At 34.1% G+C, this 19,415-nt stretch overlaps 1 protein-coding gene, 1 long non-coding RNA gene and 1 pseudogene across 2 annotated transcripts; all 3 read right to left on the bottom strand.

Moving 5' to 3' along the window:
• Window positions 1–4,501: 4,501 nt before the first annotated feature.
• Window positions 4,502–5,674, bottom strand: LOC122295493. Its single transcript, XR_006238096.1, has 2 exons — window positions 5,559–5,674; window positions 4,502–4,934 (listed from the first exon to the last, which is right to left on the bottom strand). It is a non-coding gene; the product is annotated as an uncharacterized LOC122295493 (long non-coding RNA).
• Window positions 5,675–13,493: 7,819 nt separating this feature from the next.
• On the bottom strand, window positions 13,494–14,344 carry LOC122296888 (uncharacterized mitochondrial protein AtMg00810-like). Its single transcript, XM_043106684.1, has 2 exons — window positions 14,280–14,344; window positions 13,494–14,139 (listed from the first exon to the last, which is right to left on the bottom strand). Exons 1-2 carry the CDS (start codon window positions 14,342–14,344, stop codon window positions 13,494–13,496), a joined length of 711 nt encoding a protein of 236 aa, XP_042962618.1.
• A 2,504-nt stretch (window positions 14,345–16,848) lies between these two features.
• On the bottom strand, window positions 16,849–16,973 carry LOC122298040 (annotated as a pseudogene).
• Between the last annotated feature and the right edge of the window lie 2,442 nt (window positions 16,974–19,415).

The following is a 19,415-nucleotide window of genomic DNA, read 5'->3' as shown; positions in this document are numbered from 1 at the left end:
AGCTATCTTCCAAGCATGAGATGTAACAAAATGATTGTTTGTTCTTTAATCAGAAGAATTGTTCATTTTCACTATGTATGTCATGTTCCTTGGATTTTTTGTTTCTATTGACTATATCCACGTAGATCAATACAAATAATAAAGTATAAGCCATTTTGTAGTGACCAATGCTCAAGACCTTACATGATGTGTGGATTTTCCATGGACCAGTATCTTTTTATCGTTCATTCATCCAAAATTCCAGCACCCTAGTTACTTCCATCACAAAGTGCCTGAGGGGGCAAGCATTCTAGTAGTCCAAAGAAGCAGAGACTAATTTTTGGCTGGTCAAATAGAAGATAACAAAAGCACCAATTTTAGCACTCATTGATTTTGAGAAAATCTTCGAGGTGATGCCTCCGGAGTAGATATTGGCGATGTTCTGAGTCAAAAAGGATGACACCTTGCATTTTATAGTGAGAAGCTATCGGGATCAAAGAAAAATTACTCCACGTATGACATATACTAGATGTTCTTTCACATTGTACAGTCTCTGGAGCAATGGTGACACTACTTGGTGCAAAAAAAGTTTATTCTGATTACAGATCATGAGGCATGAAAGTACATCAATAGGCAATAAAAGCATAGCAGCCAACATGCCAAGCAGGTTTCCTATCTGTAGGAGTTCATGTTCACATCAAGACACCAGTCAAGGAGCTTGAATCGTATTGTAAATGCTTTGAGTTGATGGGTGCCACTCCTCATTACTAGGAGCGCTAGGGTGGTAGGCTTTGACACTTTTAGGGATCTATATGCAAAAATCCTTTTCTTTGATAAAGTTTTTATAGAGGTAACTGAAGGTAAAAAAAGTGATTTTATTTTACAAAAAGGCTTTTTGTTTTGTCATCTATAGTTGTGTGTCTTAGATTGTTCTTTGAGGGAATACATTATATGAGAATTACATGGTGAGGGGCACTTTAGGACAGAAAAGCCACTGGTTTTGATCACCATAGATTATTATTGGCCCAAATTGGCCAATTACGTTGCTTGCTATGTGACAAGATGTTTTGTGTGTTCGCAAATGAAAGGAAGCCTTTCCAATGCTGGGCTTTACACTTGCTACCTATTCTTAAGGGCCCATGGCCTAACGTCAGCATGTATTTTGTCTAAATTAAGGTCAAGGAGATGGCAGTGCACCTTTAAGGAGTAATTGACCAAGTGAAACAAGCAATCCAGGAAAGCAATGCAAAGTACAAGGCTTAGGCCAACAATCACCATTGAGATCCTTTTTGGTGTTGGAGATTTTGTTTGGTTTGTATTAACTAGTGATCATTTCCTTGTGGATGAGTGCTATAAACTGAAAGACGGAATGATTGGACCATGTGAAGTTCTAAAAAAAATCAACAATAATGCATATAGGTTAATGCAAATAGGTTGCGTCTTCCCAAGCATATGACGATGACAGATATGTTCAACGTCAAATACCTTAATCCATGCTTTACTGATGATGGCATGAACTCGAGGATGAGTTCTTTCCAACCCTGGGAGATTGATGTAGGAGGATCAAGCATGATGATACTGAGTTGGTAGGCTCGATGTTAATAGTACTAGAGTACCTCAAGAAAGCAATTTAGCATAAGACCTATGTAAAAAGGCGAAGATTCCTCGGTTCTATGAGGAAAGGGGGTGACATATTCCATGGTTGGCAAGGAAATGGTGCAACTGTGTTCTCCAAAGATAATTTAAAGTTGATGGTGATTTGGAAAGATATAAAGCAAGATTAGTGGCCAAGGGATATATCCAACAATCACATGTAGACTTTGTGGACACATACTTGCCTATGGCGAAATTCACATCCATAATGATCATCATGCTATTGTTGCGAGGATGAATTTGAAATTATATCAATTAGATGTAGGTACAACCTTTTTTAATAGTGAATTAAAAGAAAATATCTTTATGATCTAATCATGAGGATTCCAAATTAAAGGACATGAAAAAAAAGTTTACAAGTTGAAGAAGTCACTCTATAGACTTAAGCAATGTTTAAGACAGGGGTACTTGAAGTTTCACCAACCCATTTGGGAAATGGGATATGAAATGAGTTTGCTAGTTGATTGTGAATATATATGAAAAATAGATAATAAAGTAACATTATTATCATGATATGTTGATGATATATTACTGGCAAGTAATTATCTAGATATGATAAAAGAAACAAAAGAATTCTTTAAATCTAAATTTGAAATGAAAGATATGGATGAAGCTGCCTATATTCTCGGTTTAAGAATTTTGAGAGATAGAAATTTAAATATGCTATATTTAGATAAAAAAAAAAAAGTAACTAGAAAAGTATTTAAAAGATTTGGTATGGGAAATTGTAAGTACTTAAGTACACATATTTGCAAAAGTCATGCTTTAAATAAAAATATGTGCCCAAAAGATGATGATGAAATTAGTGAAATGCTTATACTTCCCTATGCTCAAGATGAGGAAAACCTCCTGTATGCAATGACAAACACGAGACAATACATTTGTCATGCAGAAGGATTGGTAAGTAGATATAAATCCAATCTAAGTAAGGAACATCGGCAAGCAGTGTAACGTATATTAACGTATTTACAAAGTACCAAAAATATGAAATTATGCTTTAAAATTAGTGATCTAGAATTAATCAGCTATAGTGATACTGATTTGGAAGTGATGTGAATAATAAAAAATCTACAAGTGGATATATATTTCTATTTGGTGGAACAACAGTTTCTTGCTTGAGTAAGAAACAAGCTGTACTGCTAAGTCTATTGTAAAAGTAGAATATATTACTTGTACTACTGTAGTGAGTAATGCGGTGTGGATGTAATGCTTTATTGAAAACTTAAATTTCAGTACATCCACAAAACCGGTCAATGTGTTGTGTGATAATTAGACTGTCATCTCATTGATAAATAGTGGAACAAAGAGTTCTAAAGAAAAACACATTGATGTGCATTATTATCACTATATTTTAGCTATATTGGAGAGAGGTGAGGTTAAGGTTAATTATATTTTCTCAACTAAGATGGTAGCAGATCCTCTTACCAAAGGATTTTCTTTGGAGAAATTTAGAGGACATATGACTAAAATGGGGTTGAGAGATCCCTAAGTAAAGCAACCTCACGGTTGACATGCATAACTCAGGAAGTTCTAGGGACACCTAGAAATGTCCCTAGAAAAGTGGAGTTATGATGATATTAAAATGAATATCTTGGTCATTTGTAAAGCTGCTAATAAGGTGATTAAGGAAAATCTCAGGAATGACCTTAGAGTGAGTACTTGATAAAATTTTAGTGTAAGTTGATTAATTGGTTGATTATTTGTAAAGTCGCTGATAAGGTAATTAATAAAAGCCTCAGGATTAGCCTCTAGAGGAACTACTTAACGAAAATTTAGTGTAGGTATATACGTGTGTTATGTATTTGGCTGAAGTTGTCAATTGTGATAGAGATGTTGATTATTGATCTAGTCACGAAGAATTATTGTAGTTCACAATATGTTTTTTAGTGAAATGAAATCACCATTTATATGTGATCAGTGGTAGCAAATATGGTAGAGGTTGAGGTTAGATAAGTTAATGACAAAAGTGTGCACACGTAGAGGCTTGTTATAATCTAATGTTATAATCTGAGAGTTGAGTAGTGGAAAGCTTATATTGGTACCAAAGTAAAATACTCAACGGGATCGATACCATTTTGTGTGATCAAGTGGGAGATATAATTCTAAAGAGTGTGATCACCAAACAATATACCCCTTAGAATGACACCCTCTCAATGGTGATGGCTCCCATGGTTGGTGATGGTTGAGGAAGTGTTAAAAGACAACCCTTTGATTTAGTCAAAAAGTTGTGTCATTTATTAATAGTTGTGCCCTTTGCCAACCATTGTTTTACCAATGATTGTGCCATTTGCCAACTAATTTCTCGTGGTCTATAAAAAGAGACCATTTGTGCACAATGGAGGCATTTGATTCCCTTTTGTCCATTACCAACTTACAGGACAAAAACCCTAATGAGATTGTCACCATATTATCGATGATTTGTTCGATTTTCATTCTTCTTTGTTTTCCATTTTTCTACATATTTTTGTTGTGAATTGATTCGTACTAATTATATATATATATATTATAAATGAAAACAAAGCTTTCAGATGATTAAAGGAAGGATTCTAGTATGGAGGACAGAGAGAGAGAGATGAAAATCACACAGTTGTTTGAGGAGAGAGAGGGCGAGGGAGAAAGAAAGAAAGTGACAGGGGAAGGTGAATGGGATAGCCCTTGCCTAAAGTCAGTTCTATTTGTCTTTTGTGAAAAAATATACATATCACAATATTATCCATGAAGGATGTAAATTTCTTCTTAATACCAAGTCCTCTTTGAAGTTTTTCTCTTTTTAGATTGTTAATTCGAGAGATACTTAGAACTGACTATTTAATATAGTCCTCCTAAACAATTTTACTTTATAGACAGAAAGGACACAATACACCATATATAGAAAGAAAACTCAAAGAACCATGAAAACTTCGGTTGAAATTGTAGATCAGATACAACATTTCTCTCTCTCTATTTCATTCTCAGTGGGTATTTTTTCCCTATTGGGTGTTAGCAAGCATGTTTGCCAGCTTATTTACAATCTTGAAGTCAAATTACAACCAATTAACATGCATTACACCGAGTGGTCTAAATTTCATTTAGCTTATTGAGAAACACCCAAATCTTACATTGATCCCATAAAAAGGAGGCATACGTGCAGAAATATTCCACTCTTATTACTTAATAACATATGCCGATTGAAGGATCCTAATTTTCAACTTGTACAGAGCTAGGCGGAGGCTCTGGTGGTTTCTGGGCTCTCCTCAAATTTGGTTTTGGTGGAGGGGGAGGACTTGGCATGCGTGCTGCTAGTTTTCTAATTACTTCAATATCTGCAAAAGTCCAATAATATATAATCAAACAAGTGTTGCTGCAAAAACTTTCCCATCTAGCCATTGAAAATAATTTAGAATGCATCAATTACGTTTATGTACTGCCGCTTTGATTACAAATTGAAGTGATTAAGACAAATGCTGGCACACATTTATGTCAAGACACTGTTTATGCACCTGATCATCATCAATTTTAGATGACAAATTTTCTCTTAATTATAGGTCTTTGGTCGACAGAGACAGTTCCTTAATTCATTTTTCTTCACTAAATTCTACAGAGTGAGCGAGCTGTTTATAGAGGAACTTGTAACTGCTTCGAAGAGGAACTTGTTCATTTGTCCTGATCTTCTGAAGAGATCATGCATTTATCTCCTTCTCGATCTCTTTCCTTGCAAGACTCCAATCTCAACTCATTTCCTAATTTTTGCAAGATTTTATGAAAATAGTTACATGCTCAAGTAATATATGATTGATCAGGAAATAATAATTGTCATTCAACTGCGCATGCGTACGTAGCTAGCTGATCATGCTGTATATATCTAACATGATCAGTTCAAAAAAAGAATCCATGCAGGAATACAAATTGCAGCTTTATCTAATGCAACTTAGAGGTAGGATTCAAACCTGCACTGATTTGATAAGGCTGCATGGCCAAGATTGCTGCAGAGAGTAATAATATCAGAATGGTATAACGGGAGAAGGAATACAGCCCCATGTCATCTGCTCTTGCTCTCTTCGGCCTTACTCAACAATATATATAGTACCAGCCAGTGTGTTATGCAATGGTTTTGACTCTCTCTCTCTCTCTCTCTCTAAATATATATATATTCACATCTAGCTAGCTAGCTAGCTGGGTGGGTGGGTACGGTGCCTATAATGCTTTGATAATATTTGTCAGAACTAATTGTCAAACTCTATAGCAACTTGGCTTTAAATAAAATTGGATGAAAAATTTAAAGTACTTTAAGTAATCACGTGGCCAAAGACTTGGTAAAATATTAACATGTTGGCAATAATAAGAAGAAGGACGGTTCAATTCATGATCCCAAAAAGGGGCTTGTTTTTGTCTCATGGTGGATCTAAGACACCACTTGCAAAGTCAATTACTTTCAAGAGTTGTATTATTGGAAAAGAGAAACGCCCGTTTGTATCAATGTATGTGCATTAAAAAACTACAAGTGGATGAGGTAAATTACGGTCCAAATAAAAACTACATTATATATATAGAGACGCAATGCATAAAATGAAAATTAAAAGAAAATGGCCATGCCAATGCATGGATTTGGGCCAATGTTTCCTAGTCTAGCGAACGAGCTGTTGGTGGAATACAGTCAAGAAGTACTGCCATGGCAGCCATGCACGCAAGTAGGATTCGAATGCTAAGGTTCTTGATGTTCAAATTAGTTTGCTGAATTCGATCAGTGATTTGTCTCTAGTTTGGGTAACCAAGTATGCTGATGTATTCTCGTATATTTTCTTTTCAAATATTATTTAGAGATAAAATATTTTTTAATTTTAAATCTTCAATTTTTTTTTTCTTTTAATCATTACAACATTTTAAAACTTTCACACAAAACAATACAAATTTTTTAATTTTTTTTGAAAAATATGTTTTAAAAAAAGAAAATTCTATACATCATACTACTATCCCATTTACATCCCATTAAGTAAGATGTTACATATTTATCACAATTGAATGATGATTTATTGCATATTTATTTATCATCAAATGGTGATAAATATGTCACATAATATATAGTGGGATGCAAGTAGGATGGTGGCTGGTGTGGTGTATAGCATTATTCTTTAAAAAATTATATTCAAATAATTTTAATTTTATAATATTTTAATCAATTTTTTCTCTCTCGTTTTTCAAAATTCAATTAAACATCTTAATTTAAACTATTTTACTATTATTCACAAATGTTCTAGTGTCCAAATAAGCTCTAGTGTGAGGTTTTGGCAGCCGAAAAGCAATCAATTGGGAAAAAATAAAAATAAAAATCTGTCCCCAGCCTTCCTAATCGTAATATTTCAAGAAAAATAAATCAAATTTGAAAAAAATGGATCATCTCAATGGTGCTAATTTTGCAAAATTCAGGAAATAATAAAATTTGACAATTTCAATGATAACATTTTTTTGTCTTTTTCTACTAGTCATAATTTTAAAATGGGAGGAAATTATAACAAGAGATCCTATAAAAGTAAATCTAAAAATTGATGTGATTTCATATAAAATATTAAATTTATAAAAATAATTTTATAATCTAACATACCAAATTGAGACACAAATTAAACATTTCTCGATCGGTTTAATTTGTTAGCTTGAGGGATGTGGCCGGCAGGAGAAAACCTTGAGAAAGCAAAGAGGAGGGCTGGAATGCCGAGTAGAGCTGTGCATCAGGACCGGTTTTTTTCAGATCCAGTCTAGTATGAGAAAAAAATCCAATCCACACTGAGAAGTATCTGGATTGTGTATATCTGCTCCCATTCGAATGTGGATACAGTTATATAATACGGTTATATAATAAGATTACTGAATTAACACCGATACCATTAATAACAAGGTTTGACTTTCTAAACAAATGTTGATTGGTGGTGGAAGCAAAGTCAACTTTATTGTGAACGTTGGGCAGGAAGTTTGGCAACCATCACACACTGCAAAGGATATTTGGTACTAGCGCGCGCATAGCATCAACAACTCCTTCACTACGTAATATATTTTACTTAAAACAAAGAATAGAAATAAAGTTGTCAGTCAGTGAAACCATATAAGAAAGTTGACTTTTGACATTTGTGGTTAATTCACATTTCCAGTGTTGTTATTACACACCGAAGAATCACTATAAAGAAAATTATTTATTTACAACTAATTAATTTTAACGAAATGATTATTTTCAATTAAAATTGATTGTAAATAATCTTTTGACTACAATAAATTGATCACAAATGTGATGCCCCCAACTCTCACGTACAGACACGTGGAAATTGAAGCATCGGAATGATAACAACACGGGTCACACATCCTATATCCAAGTGCCAAGTTTGTTATATGTAACAAGTGTACATAAAAACCACGCAGCGGATAATAAAAGTTTTCAACTAAGTACCAGAATTTTGTTTAAATATAAGCTTGCTTAAAACAAGCATAATAAAATATTACAAGTTTAACATTGTTTTAAATCAAGATTTCATAACATAAAAGCAACTAAAATAATTTCTAAAAATAAAGCAACTCCAACGTTAGTACTTTGGCAGAGCCACCTCCTCAAGTTCAGCTTCCTCCTTATCTGTAACAAAGTCTACGGCACCCAAGATGGTATCGTATGTAAGTAATAATCCAAACAAATCTCAAGATAAAAATATATCCATGCCACAACAATATGCATGAACATGATGCCATATGCATATGTCCCAAAAATTCACATTTTTTCACGCACATCAAAAATTCCATTTTGGCCCAAAACATTTCCTTTAAACATATCCTCACCATTATTCCAGATAATGGCCCAAAAACCAATCTCTCTATTTTCCAGAAAATGGCTCATTAACTATACCATCAGAGTACTGTCGGTGGGAATTGCAGGCGGGATTCTACCACTATCCCTATGCTGTGTACATCATAGGCAGTACTCTATCACCATCCTTGCTCACCACCATCTCTACACGTGCCTCTGACTCAAATCAATCAATCCAATCGTTCACATATGCCAAAAAAACATTTCTCGCTTGAAAACCCAATTTTCAAGTTTCAACACATGTACATGCATGCAATTACATGAAAACTCAGTTTTCCTTTTCAAACATGAACATGCATGCACTATGCAATGCAAACATCAAGACAAAATATCCAATAAATCTTAACATCAACTAAACATAATTAACTCTATCCTCAAATCCATCCGACCCCCGACTCCTCGGACTCAGTCCGGAATAACCAGCTAGTCACAATTTATTGTTAAAGCAAAAATATATTTAAATCTAAAGAAAGTTTGAAAAATACTTACAGTGCTATAAAATAATTTCCAAAGGATCAAGGGACTGCAAACGGCAAAGAAAAAACAACATAACAGTGTAAAAATACTGTGGTCATGGGTTATGAAATACCTACTTTTGAATGGGGATGAACCAAGGCTTGGTATTGATAGGGAATGACTTAGAGGTATTTATGAAGCTAGTGGAAGTGAGGGTTGACCGTGGGTGGCGGTGAAAATGGCAGTGGAAGGCCAAAAAAATCCAAAACGGAAAGGGTGGTCGTGTGGGCTGCTCCGATGATGGATTGTAGTTAGAAATGAGTGGTTTAGGACTGCAAGAAGTCGGTGATGAAGTTGTGAAAAGATAGTGGCCGGATGTGGAACGACGGCGGCATTGGAGCTCAAAAATGCAGCAGCTTGGAGGAGCTCATGGTGGTTAACGGTAGCTCGGATGGAGGTAAAATTTGATGGAGATGTTCATTAGTCGGAGGGAAAGAAATTTGGGTAGGTGGTGTAGTACACGGCGGCAGCATTGGGTGGTTGAAGGCAAATGGCAAAAATGGAGGAGAGAGAGGCTACGTGTGCACGGGAGGAAAACCAGAGGAAAAACAAAAGAAGAAAAAGAAAGAAAAAGATAAAAGAAAAAGAAAAGAGAAAAAGAAAAAGAGAAAAAGAAAAGATGAGAAAAAGAAATGAGGTACAGTCCTCACTTCTAGAGTTCAGAAATTGATCCGACGAAAATAACTTTAAAAGTTATAAAACGAATAAAATAATTTAAACATCACATTTAGCTAAAATATAATAAATAACTAGTAAATACTAACAACATAATTTTAAATCCAAAAACAAACTAAAATAAATTACACATCAAATTAAACTCAAAACAATAATTAATATTAAGAAAGCTATACAAAATAATTTTTACAGCTAAATAAGTTTAATTAAAATATAATAGTTTAAAATAAAAGAACTAATATTTTAATTAAATTAAAATACTCCTTCAATAAAAACATATGTAAAAACGGGATATCACAACAAAAATTCATTTTTCTTGTAGTAAATTAAGCTTGGGAACCCCGTCCAAAATCTAGAAAAATTAGATTTATAATTGGTTTGCAAATCTAATTATTTAAAAAAAATGACTAAGTAAATCTGAAAATAAAATTTTTATTTGTAGTTAATTTTGTATAGTCCTTATGCACTCTATTAATTTGATTGGTTAAATTATTTTTAATATAAAATAATTACTTTGACCAATTACATTAATGAAATGCATAAAAAATATGAAAAAAAATGACCGTATTGGAAGAAAATTCAAAATCATAAAACTGTATATAATATTACTTCAAAATCTATGCTTTCCATTAGAGAACAACTCCGCCCACAATGACTCACAAACCCAACTAATATTCCTTTCTCTTTTACATACCCGTCCCAGAAATCCCTTCGAAAGTGCCTCTTCGAGCTTGTTTTATAGATTTTGGGACAGATTTGCAATCTATTATTTTGTAATATTTAGGGTTGAGTATCGACTTTTCGAAGTTGGTATTGTTATCCTCCGTCTCCGACTCTGACTTTGTCGGAGGTCGAATCTGACCTCTGACTCTGACTCTGACTTCTATAGGCTCCGCTTCGACTCTAACTTTGACTTGTTGGAGCGGAGTCGGAGTTAGGCCTTTTTACTGGATTTTTTTCCTTAACCCATTGATATTTTAATTTTATAATTTTGAACTCTAATCAGATTTGGGTTTCCATATCAATTTTTTTTTAAATATAATTTCTAATTTCTAATTTATTTAACCAAGTTTGTAAAAATAAATCATTTACACAAGGATCCTTCATCCTTAGAACTTGATACACACATTAAAATCTTAGACACTGTAAAATAAAACAAAATTCAAACTTGCAACAAGAAACTTTCTAATTATGATACACACATTAAAAATACATAACCAAAATTACAAATTAAAATCATTTATAAAAAATTACAAATTAAAAATACATAACCAAAATTACAAACTAATTATCCATCATCATCCATTCTCCCAAATTATCCAACCAACTTATAGCTCATTATCCATCAAGTTTTAATTCCATCAACAAGTTATAACTTACAACAAAAGAACCAATACAAATTACAACGAATTTCATTCCAACTTGTGCCTGAAGAAAAAAGAACAAAATTAGTATTACATGTTATAAGTTATTATAGAGTCATAAATTGATTACTATAGTCTATACATTACTACTACATGGTATATTAGTTACATTAGTGTTACATGTTATTATTGTAAAAGTATATTATTTTAGGTACATTTGTTCATACTAGTATTTAACTCACTATATAAGATATAGTTTTATGAAATCTACATAATCAATATTTTAGTTATTATACATTAGTATTACATGTTATTATAAATTTTTTATTTATATATTAATGTTTATCCATTGGTGTTACATGTTATTATGCATTTTAGTATTTATACATTATTATTACATGTTATTATATTTATATGATTAATATATAGAAAGATACATAATTAAACATGTACAATATCGGAGCGGAGTGGGAGTTGAAGTCAGAGCCAGGGCATCGGAGTCGGAGTCAGAGTGGATCGAAGTCGGTTTATCTCCACCTCCGACTCTGACTTTCCTTGGAAAAAAAACTTCGACTCCGATTCTGACTTGTCGGAGTTGGAGCGGACTCGAGGCGGAGCCGGAGCGGAGTAGGGGTTGGAGCGGATTTCTACTCTGCCCTAGTAATATTTATCAATCTGTTCATTAATATAATGTCTATTTATTTAGAATAATATTTTAATATATATGATGGAGGAAATAATAGCTAAGCTAACGTAGATGCATTGGCAGGTGGTATATCTAGAAATTAAGTTCTTTGATTTCTCATATCTTAATTCGTTGTTGACATACAAAACAAAAGAACATCCCCCAAAACCTTTTCACTTCTCATATCAACATATTTTCATTTTTCTAATTTTTTTTTGATACATTTGAAGGAGGGTGGTTTCGAACTTCAGACCTCCATTTTGGAGGCTGATGCCTAGGAGTAATATCTATCAGGTCACAGGTCTTTAGCTTCATTTTTCCAATTAAAATATATTAGAAATAAAAAAACAATTACGCAATATAAAATAAATAATTATCTAGAAAACTCATAGAACCATGAAAATTTTTGGTTTGTAGATCAATCGATTACTACTATATTATATATATATATATATACACTAGTATAAATGGGCTATGTGCAAGGCCCATATGCCTTGTGAATATAGGACTTGGGATCGGTAGTTAGCCAGAAAAGCATTATAGATGACCTATTTGAAAAACATTATCATAATAGTATTTTTTGTACAAAAGTATTTGAAGTTTAATATTTTTTAGAGAAATTTTATATCATGATATAAAGAAATAATCAACTATTTCAAATAAAGTGACTCATATAAATACATGCAATTCACAGATTAAAAAAAAAATTATATGAAACAAGTTTTTTGTTTGCAGATATTAAAGAGGAATATTAAAACATATATCTAAACTATATTGAAAAGTATCACAGGAATTCTTTAAGGGTAAGTTATGAATTAGAATAGTATGTACATTATAAAAATTTGTTAAAGTTAAGGAAACATTATTTTTACAGTATGAGGAAAATATTTACATCTGTAAGTCATGTTGTTGTTTTGGTTATGGGATGCATAGATATCACGTTAAATTTTGTGTGTTGCACTTGTTTTTTGGGTTGAGAGATGTTTTCACCCAAAAAAAAAATCTAACCTTAAGCCGGCCCGCATAAAAGCATCCTTACACGTCACTCTTCCCTCATTTCATCTCCTTCCCGATTCTCCTTCGCCCTGCCTCTCTTTGTTTTTTTACCTCTTTTTCTTCTCTTCCTCCCGTATTTTTCCTTCCCAGTCAAAAATATAAAAGAAGTAAGTCTGGCTCAATTGATTACCAGTTGTATGAGTGTATTCATATTTATAGATGAGTACAGAGTAGTTTAAATTACATTATCTAGATAGATACAAGTATTCAAATATTTAAACATCTACTAACAAAATACTAACAAAATACAAATGAAATCTGTAGTGATTCACTAGATAACTATAGCAACAATTAGGTAACAGCTATAACAGATTTATCTTGATTAGATGCTGATTTATTGGAGCTAATATATCTAACATTCCCCTTCAAGGTGATGGGAAGATCTCGAACCATTAGCTTGTCACGAAGGAGCAAAAATCTAGCCGAAGTTAGACCTTTTTGTAAAAATGTCTGAAGGTTGAGCTGCTGTCGAGATGTAACCTGCTTGTATGTCTTTATTAAATATCTTCTCCCTGATAAAATGATAATCTACCTCAATATGTTTTGTACGGGCATGAAATACTGGATTAGAAGATAGAGCCAAAGCACCGAGATTATCTACCCACAGGCAGGGAGCACTAGTCAGTGGTATGTGCAGCTCTTGAAAGAGCATGTGAAGCCAGTAGAGTTTAGCCACAGTGAATGCCATAGACCTATATTCTGCTTCTATGCTTGATCTAGCTGCAACGGGTTGCTTCTTGGCTGATCAAGAAATAAGGCAGGCACTAAGATATATACAATAGCCAGATGTGGACTTCTTGTCATCAGGAGACCTTGCCCAATCAGAATCACAAAAACCATTAAGTTGCAATGAGCCCTTGCTGAAGTTTAGACCAAACTGTAAGGTGCCCTTTAGATATCTCAACACTCTCTTAGCTGCTACTAGATAATCAGTGGTTGGGCAGTGTAAGAATTGACATATCTGGTTCACACTGAAGGATAGGTCAGGTCTAGTAAGTGTGAGATGCTGTAAAGCTCCCACCAAAGTTCTATATTCAGTAGGATCATTGAGTGGATCCCCTAAAAATTTGGAAAGTTTTGAACCTGAGGTGCAAGGTGTGGAAGTTGGTTTAGCACCAGCCATCCTTGTGCAATTCAATAGATCAGTAGCATACTTTCCTTGACTGAGATGGAGACCTTCTGATGTTTTTGTAACCTGAATTCCCAGAAAATAAGAGAGGGAACCAAGGTCTTTGACAGCAAACTCAGCACTAAGGTGAGTAATAAGATGGTCAATGGAAGAAGAGGAATTACTGGCAACTATTATGTCATCAACATAAATAAGCACATAAACAGAAATGTCATTCAAATGGAATGTAAAAAGAGATGTATCAACTGTGGAGCCATTGAACCTGAGAGCAAGTAGGGCTTGTGACAATCTCAAAAACCAAGCTTTAGGAGCTTGTTTGAGTCCATAGATGGACTTATGTAATTTGCACACATGATCAGAGAGATGAGGATCCTCAAACCCTTTAGGTTATTTCATGTAAACCTCTTCTTCAAGAAAACCATGTAAAAAGGCATTAGAGATGTCAAGTTGTTTGATAAACCAGTCATGATGAACAACTAATGCTAGTACCAATCTAATTGTGGCTGGTTTAATAACAGGGCTAAATGTCTCATTAAAGTCCACCCCATCAATTTGATCAAATCCTTTAGCCACTAATCTGGCCTTGTAACAATCAATACTCCCATCTGATTTTTGTTTGAGCTTGAAAACCCACTTATTCCTGACAACTTTCTTATGGCAAGGTCGTGGACATAAAGTCCAAGTTTTGTTGGCTATGAGGGCATTGTATTAAGCCTGCATAGCATCAAGCCAATGCTGGTTCTTCACTGCTTCCCTATAGGTTTGGGGTTCAGAGGCTAAAGTGATCGTAGAGAGAGCTTGGAGAGGATATTTGGTGGAGTACTAGAGATGGTAGTCTAGAAATTGTTTAGGTTTGGAGGAGTTGGTCATGGATCGTGTAATGATTTGAGTAGAGAAGGAGGTAGGCAGATTTGTGGTGGTGAGAGGAGTGGAATTAGGTGAAGGGAGTTGGCGCTCATGTGAGGATGAAACAGGTGGGGTTGCAGAGATAAGATCAATATGAAGATCAGGTGGAGAAGGAGTAGGTTGTGTTTCTGAGATGGAAGCATTAAGTGAAGCAAGGGGGCTTGTGTCATTGGGAAAACTAGGCTCAGGTGTGACAGATGAGGGTGATGCATCAAGGGAAGAGGTTGGGACAGTGAATGTAGGAGGTGTAATAATAGGAAAAGAAGAAACTACATTAGGAGACAAGGAATTAGAGGAAGAACTTGATTGTGAGGCACTTACAGATGAGGGAAAAATATCCTGCAAGGGTGAGGAAGCAGCAACTGGAGCCCTTGTATCAGAAGTAGGAAAATTCAATTCATCAAAGATGACATGTCTGGAGATGTAGACTTTTTGAGACTTTAAATCCAAGCATCGATATCCTTTTTGGTTTGAACTATACCCGAGAAAAACACACTTGGTGCTTCTAAAAGCTAATTTGTGGGTTTTATAAGGTCTAAGCAAAGGGTAACATGCACAACCAAATGTCTTTAGGAATGAGTAATCTGGTGGTTTGTTAAATAAGGTGAAGAATGGTGACTGGTTGTTAAGGAAAGGTGTAGAAAGCCTATTGATGACATATATGGCAGTGAGAAAAGCATCAACCCAATAACATGATGGAAGATGGGACTGAGCTAAGAGTGATAAACTTGTGTCAGTAATATGCCTATGTTTTCTCTTTGAAATCCCATTTTGCTCAAAAGTATGAGGACAAGTGAGCTTATGTAAAATTCCATTGGTAGAGAGGAAATTTTTGAAATTAGTGGAGAGGTATTCTCCACCATTATCAGTTATGATTTGTTTGATTTTTCCAGAGAATTGAGTTTCAACCAGTTGTTTAAACTTAAGAAAACAGGAGAATACATCAAATTTGAATTGCAAAGGAAAGAACTATGTAAATCTGGAAAAATCATCAATAAACATAACATAGAGTTTACATCCACTGATAGAAGCAACTGGGGAGATCCAAACATTTGAGTTTATTAACTCAAGAAGATGTGTGGATCTGTTATTGGACTCAGGAAAAGGAAGTTTGTGACTCTTAGTAATTTGACAAGACTTACAAAGATTATTATGTTTTATAGAACCAGAAATAGGAAGCAAAGCTTCTCAAATGACCCTAGCAACTGTGGACTCAGAGGCATGAGCTAATATGGAATGCCAAATATTGATTGGAGCTTTGACACCTTGTAAAGTAGTGAAAGAGGAAATGTGAGCAGCTTTAGGATTAGATTTCTTGAGTTTCAGCTGCTTTAGATACATGGGATACAGTCCAGCTTCACTCTGCCCTTGAAGAAGTGTTTCCTTGGTCTGTAAGTCCTTCACAAAGAAATGAGATGATGTGAGGACAAAGTAACAGTTATTGTCATTGCAAAATTTTTGGATGGATAAAAGATTAGAAGATGCATTAGGGCAATGTAAGATATTGTGTAAAAAAAATTTGTTTTTGGAGTTAAGAAGCATAGAAGAACCAGTGTTGGTGATGTGCAGACCTCCTCCATTGCCCACTGTGACCTGATCATTGCCCTGATAGGGTTGTTGGTGCAGGGTCAAGTTGTCCAATTCAGCAATAATGTGATTGTTGGCACTACTGTCAAGATGCCAAGGCTGTTCAACTTCTTGTGTGCCATGAGTGTGGGCTGCCATGGCTGCCAACTGAGCTGGTGGATGCCAACCTTGATAAGTAAAATCCATCCTGTGATAGCAATCAAGGGCTTGGTGGTTATGTTTGCCACAGATTTGGCATGGTGGGAATTTGTTGGAGGTGAAGGGGCTGCTAGATGATTGTGGCTTAAGGGAGGAGTTGCTAATGTTTGAATTGGCAGAAGGTCGATTATAGTTGAAAGGCTTGCCTTGCTGGGTGGGGTATTTGGGTTTCTTGCGATGGTTAAACTTTGGTTTGTTTGTGAAGAAAGCAAACTGAGTGCCATCACTGGGAAGGGTCTTGTTTTGAGATTCAAGTAATTGCTCATAATTGAGCAATTCAGTTTGAAAATCATCAAATGAAATTAGTTTGTCTCTGGTGGCAAAATGAAGAGATGTGATGAAAGGATTATAAATGGAATTAAGACCCCCGATGACATAGGAGATCAAGTCTTCCTCATCAACAGGTTTACCTGTTGTTATGAGCTGATCAGACTAGTTTTTAGCAAGGATCAAGTAATCAGGGCAGGTTTTAGTGCCCTGCTGCAATGTTTGAAGTTGTCTTTTGAGGTGGGAAATGCGAGATCTGGACTGAGGAGCAAATCTACTAGCCAATGTATTCCACCAGTTTGGATGTTGTCAATCCATAGACTGTGGAGAGGATCTTCTCACTGAGTGTGGCATTTAACCAGGCCAAAATAAATTGATCTTCCTTCTACCAAACCAAGTAATCTGGGTTGAGATTAGAAGTAGATTTTCCAGTGGAATAAAGAAGATATTGAGAAGGATAGATTTCTGACCCATCAATAATGCTTAATAAGTCATGGCTTCTAAACACAGGAATGAATTGGGTAGTCCAATTTAGATAATTGGTTCCATCTAGTTTGACAAAAACCAAAGAGCTAATGTTTGGGATAACAAAAGAGGAACTGGATGAGGCCTTATAGGATCGAGTTGCATGAGCAATTTAATGCTCTGATACCAAGTCAGAAATATAAAAGAAGTGACTTCTGGCTCAATTGATTACCAATTGTACAAGTGTATTCATATATATAGATGAGTACAGAGTAGTTTAAATTACATTATCTAGATAGATACAAGTATTCAAACATTTAAACATCTACTAATAGAATATTAACAAAATACAAATGAAATCTGCCGTGATTCACTAGATAACTACGGCAACAACTAGGTAACAACTATAATAGATTTATCTTGATTAGATGCTGATTTATTGGTGCTAATATATCTAACATTCCCAACTGCACTGTGTGCGCCTCTTCTCCCATTTTTTCCTCAAGAAACGAAAACAATATCAACCAAGTGTGACGTTTTATCTCCCAAATATGTAAGAAAAATTTTATTTTCCAACATTTGATTATCTAAAGATTTTTCTTATGAACTGTAAAAATTTTTAGATATGCAAAAAACTTTATTTTTAAATTGTCTCAACTTTTGATGAGATTCAAGAGATCTGGTTCTTTGTTCGGAAATATTTTGTATTTTTTTATATTTTTCTTTTTTCTGGGTTGTCATCTGAGAAGTCGTGGAAGTTATGGGTTTGGAAAGGAAGATCTAAAGGAAACTTTTTTTCAGGTCTAGTTTTTTTGTCCGTTGTTGCTGTATATTGGGTTGTGTCTATTTTTTATTTTTATTTTTATTTTGCTTCGACATGCATCCTCTTTTATTTCGCTCTTTGTTAGATGTTTTTTTCATTTTTCCTAATTGCAACAACTTTGTAAAAATTCTCAAATTATGTAAATTTTTTTTTATGTCGTTCCAATTTTTGTCAAAATTTTACAGATCTGGATGTTTATTTTTCAGATCTTCATTCTTTTGTTTTCTATTTTTCCCCTTTTCTACTTTTTCGGCTGCTGTTATGTTACAAATATGGAACTTTATTTTCTAAATTTGGGTTTTTTTTTTTTTTGGAGCTATTTGCCTTGCCGTATACTGAATTCTTATGTTTTTTTGGTTGGATATACATGCTCTTCTATGGTTTTTGTGTAGATTCCATTTATTTAAGTAGATTCCATTTATTTAGTTTTTTTATGTAGATTCCATTTATTTTCTCTCGGTGGGATCCAAACCTGAAGGCCAGCTTCACAAATTCATTCCATCTTGTTGTTATTTGATTCAAAACTCTTATGATTTTACAAAATCATAAGATGTGGTTGTTGGATCTAAATGTGGTTGTTGGATATGTGTTCCACAGAATCTATTTTTTTTTTTTTTTTGGGTTTGTGAATTGATTGGATTCAATTTTTTTTGTTCTTTCTTGTGACTGCGCTTTAGTTTTTTGTGTAGATTCCATTTATTTTCTCTCAGTGGGATCTAAACCTGAAGGACATGAGCTTCACAAATTCATTCCATCTTGTTATTATTTGATTCAAAACTCTTATGATTTTGTAAAAATGTACCAAAAGTTGGGATTTTTTTTTTTCCATTTACTTCCGTATAATTTGGGGTTTTATAGAAGATTTGGAAGTAGGGTGTAAATTGATTAGAGGATTCATCTGTTAATCTAGATCTAAGTTGAAGAAGGCCATTCAAATCTCGTCTGTCCTCTCTGTGTTGACTTTGTTTGGCCTTTTTTTTTCCCTGTCATGCATATTTGTGTCATGTATTTGATCATAGTCTGGAAATCAAAACAACTTCAACTGAGACCAAAAAAGAAAAAGAAAAAAGCACACCAACTTATAGAAGACAATTAATATATTTTGTTTTCTTCTTCTGTTAGTTTTGATTTTTGGTTTTTGAGTTGCAGGTGTACATATATGTTTGGGTATATATGTTTAAACACCCAAACATGTATTTTTGTCATTTTGTCTATGTGTATTGAGGCACTCTATTTGGGAGTATTTTTTTGCCATACATATGCGCATCTTTTATTTTATTTGATCATACGTA

The sequence above is a fragment of the Carya illinoinensis genome, chromosome 15, assembly GCF_018687715.1.
Source record: "Carya illinoinensis cultivar Pawnee chromosome 15, C.illinoinensisPawnee_v1, whole genome shotgun sequence".
Classification (NCBI taxonomy): domain Eukaryota; kingdom Viridiplantae; phylum Streptophyta; class Magnoliopsida; order Fagales; family Juglandaceae; genus Carya; species Carya illinoinensis.
The sequence above is the reverse complement of the archived record's forward strand: the minus strand, read 5'-3'. Positions and strand labels throughout refer to the sequence as shown.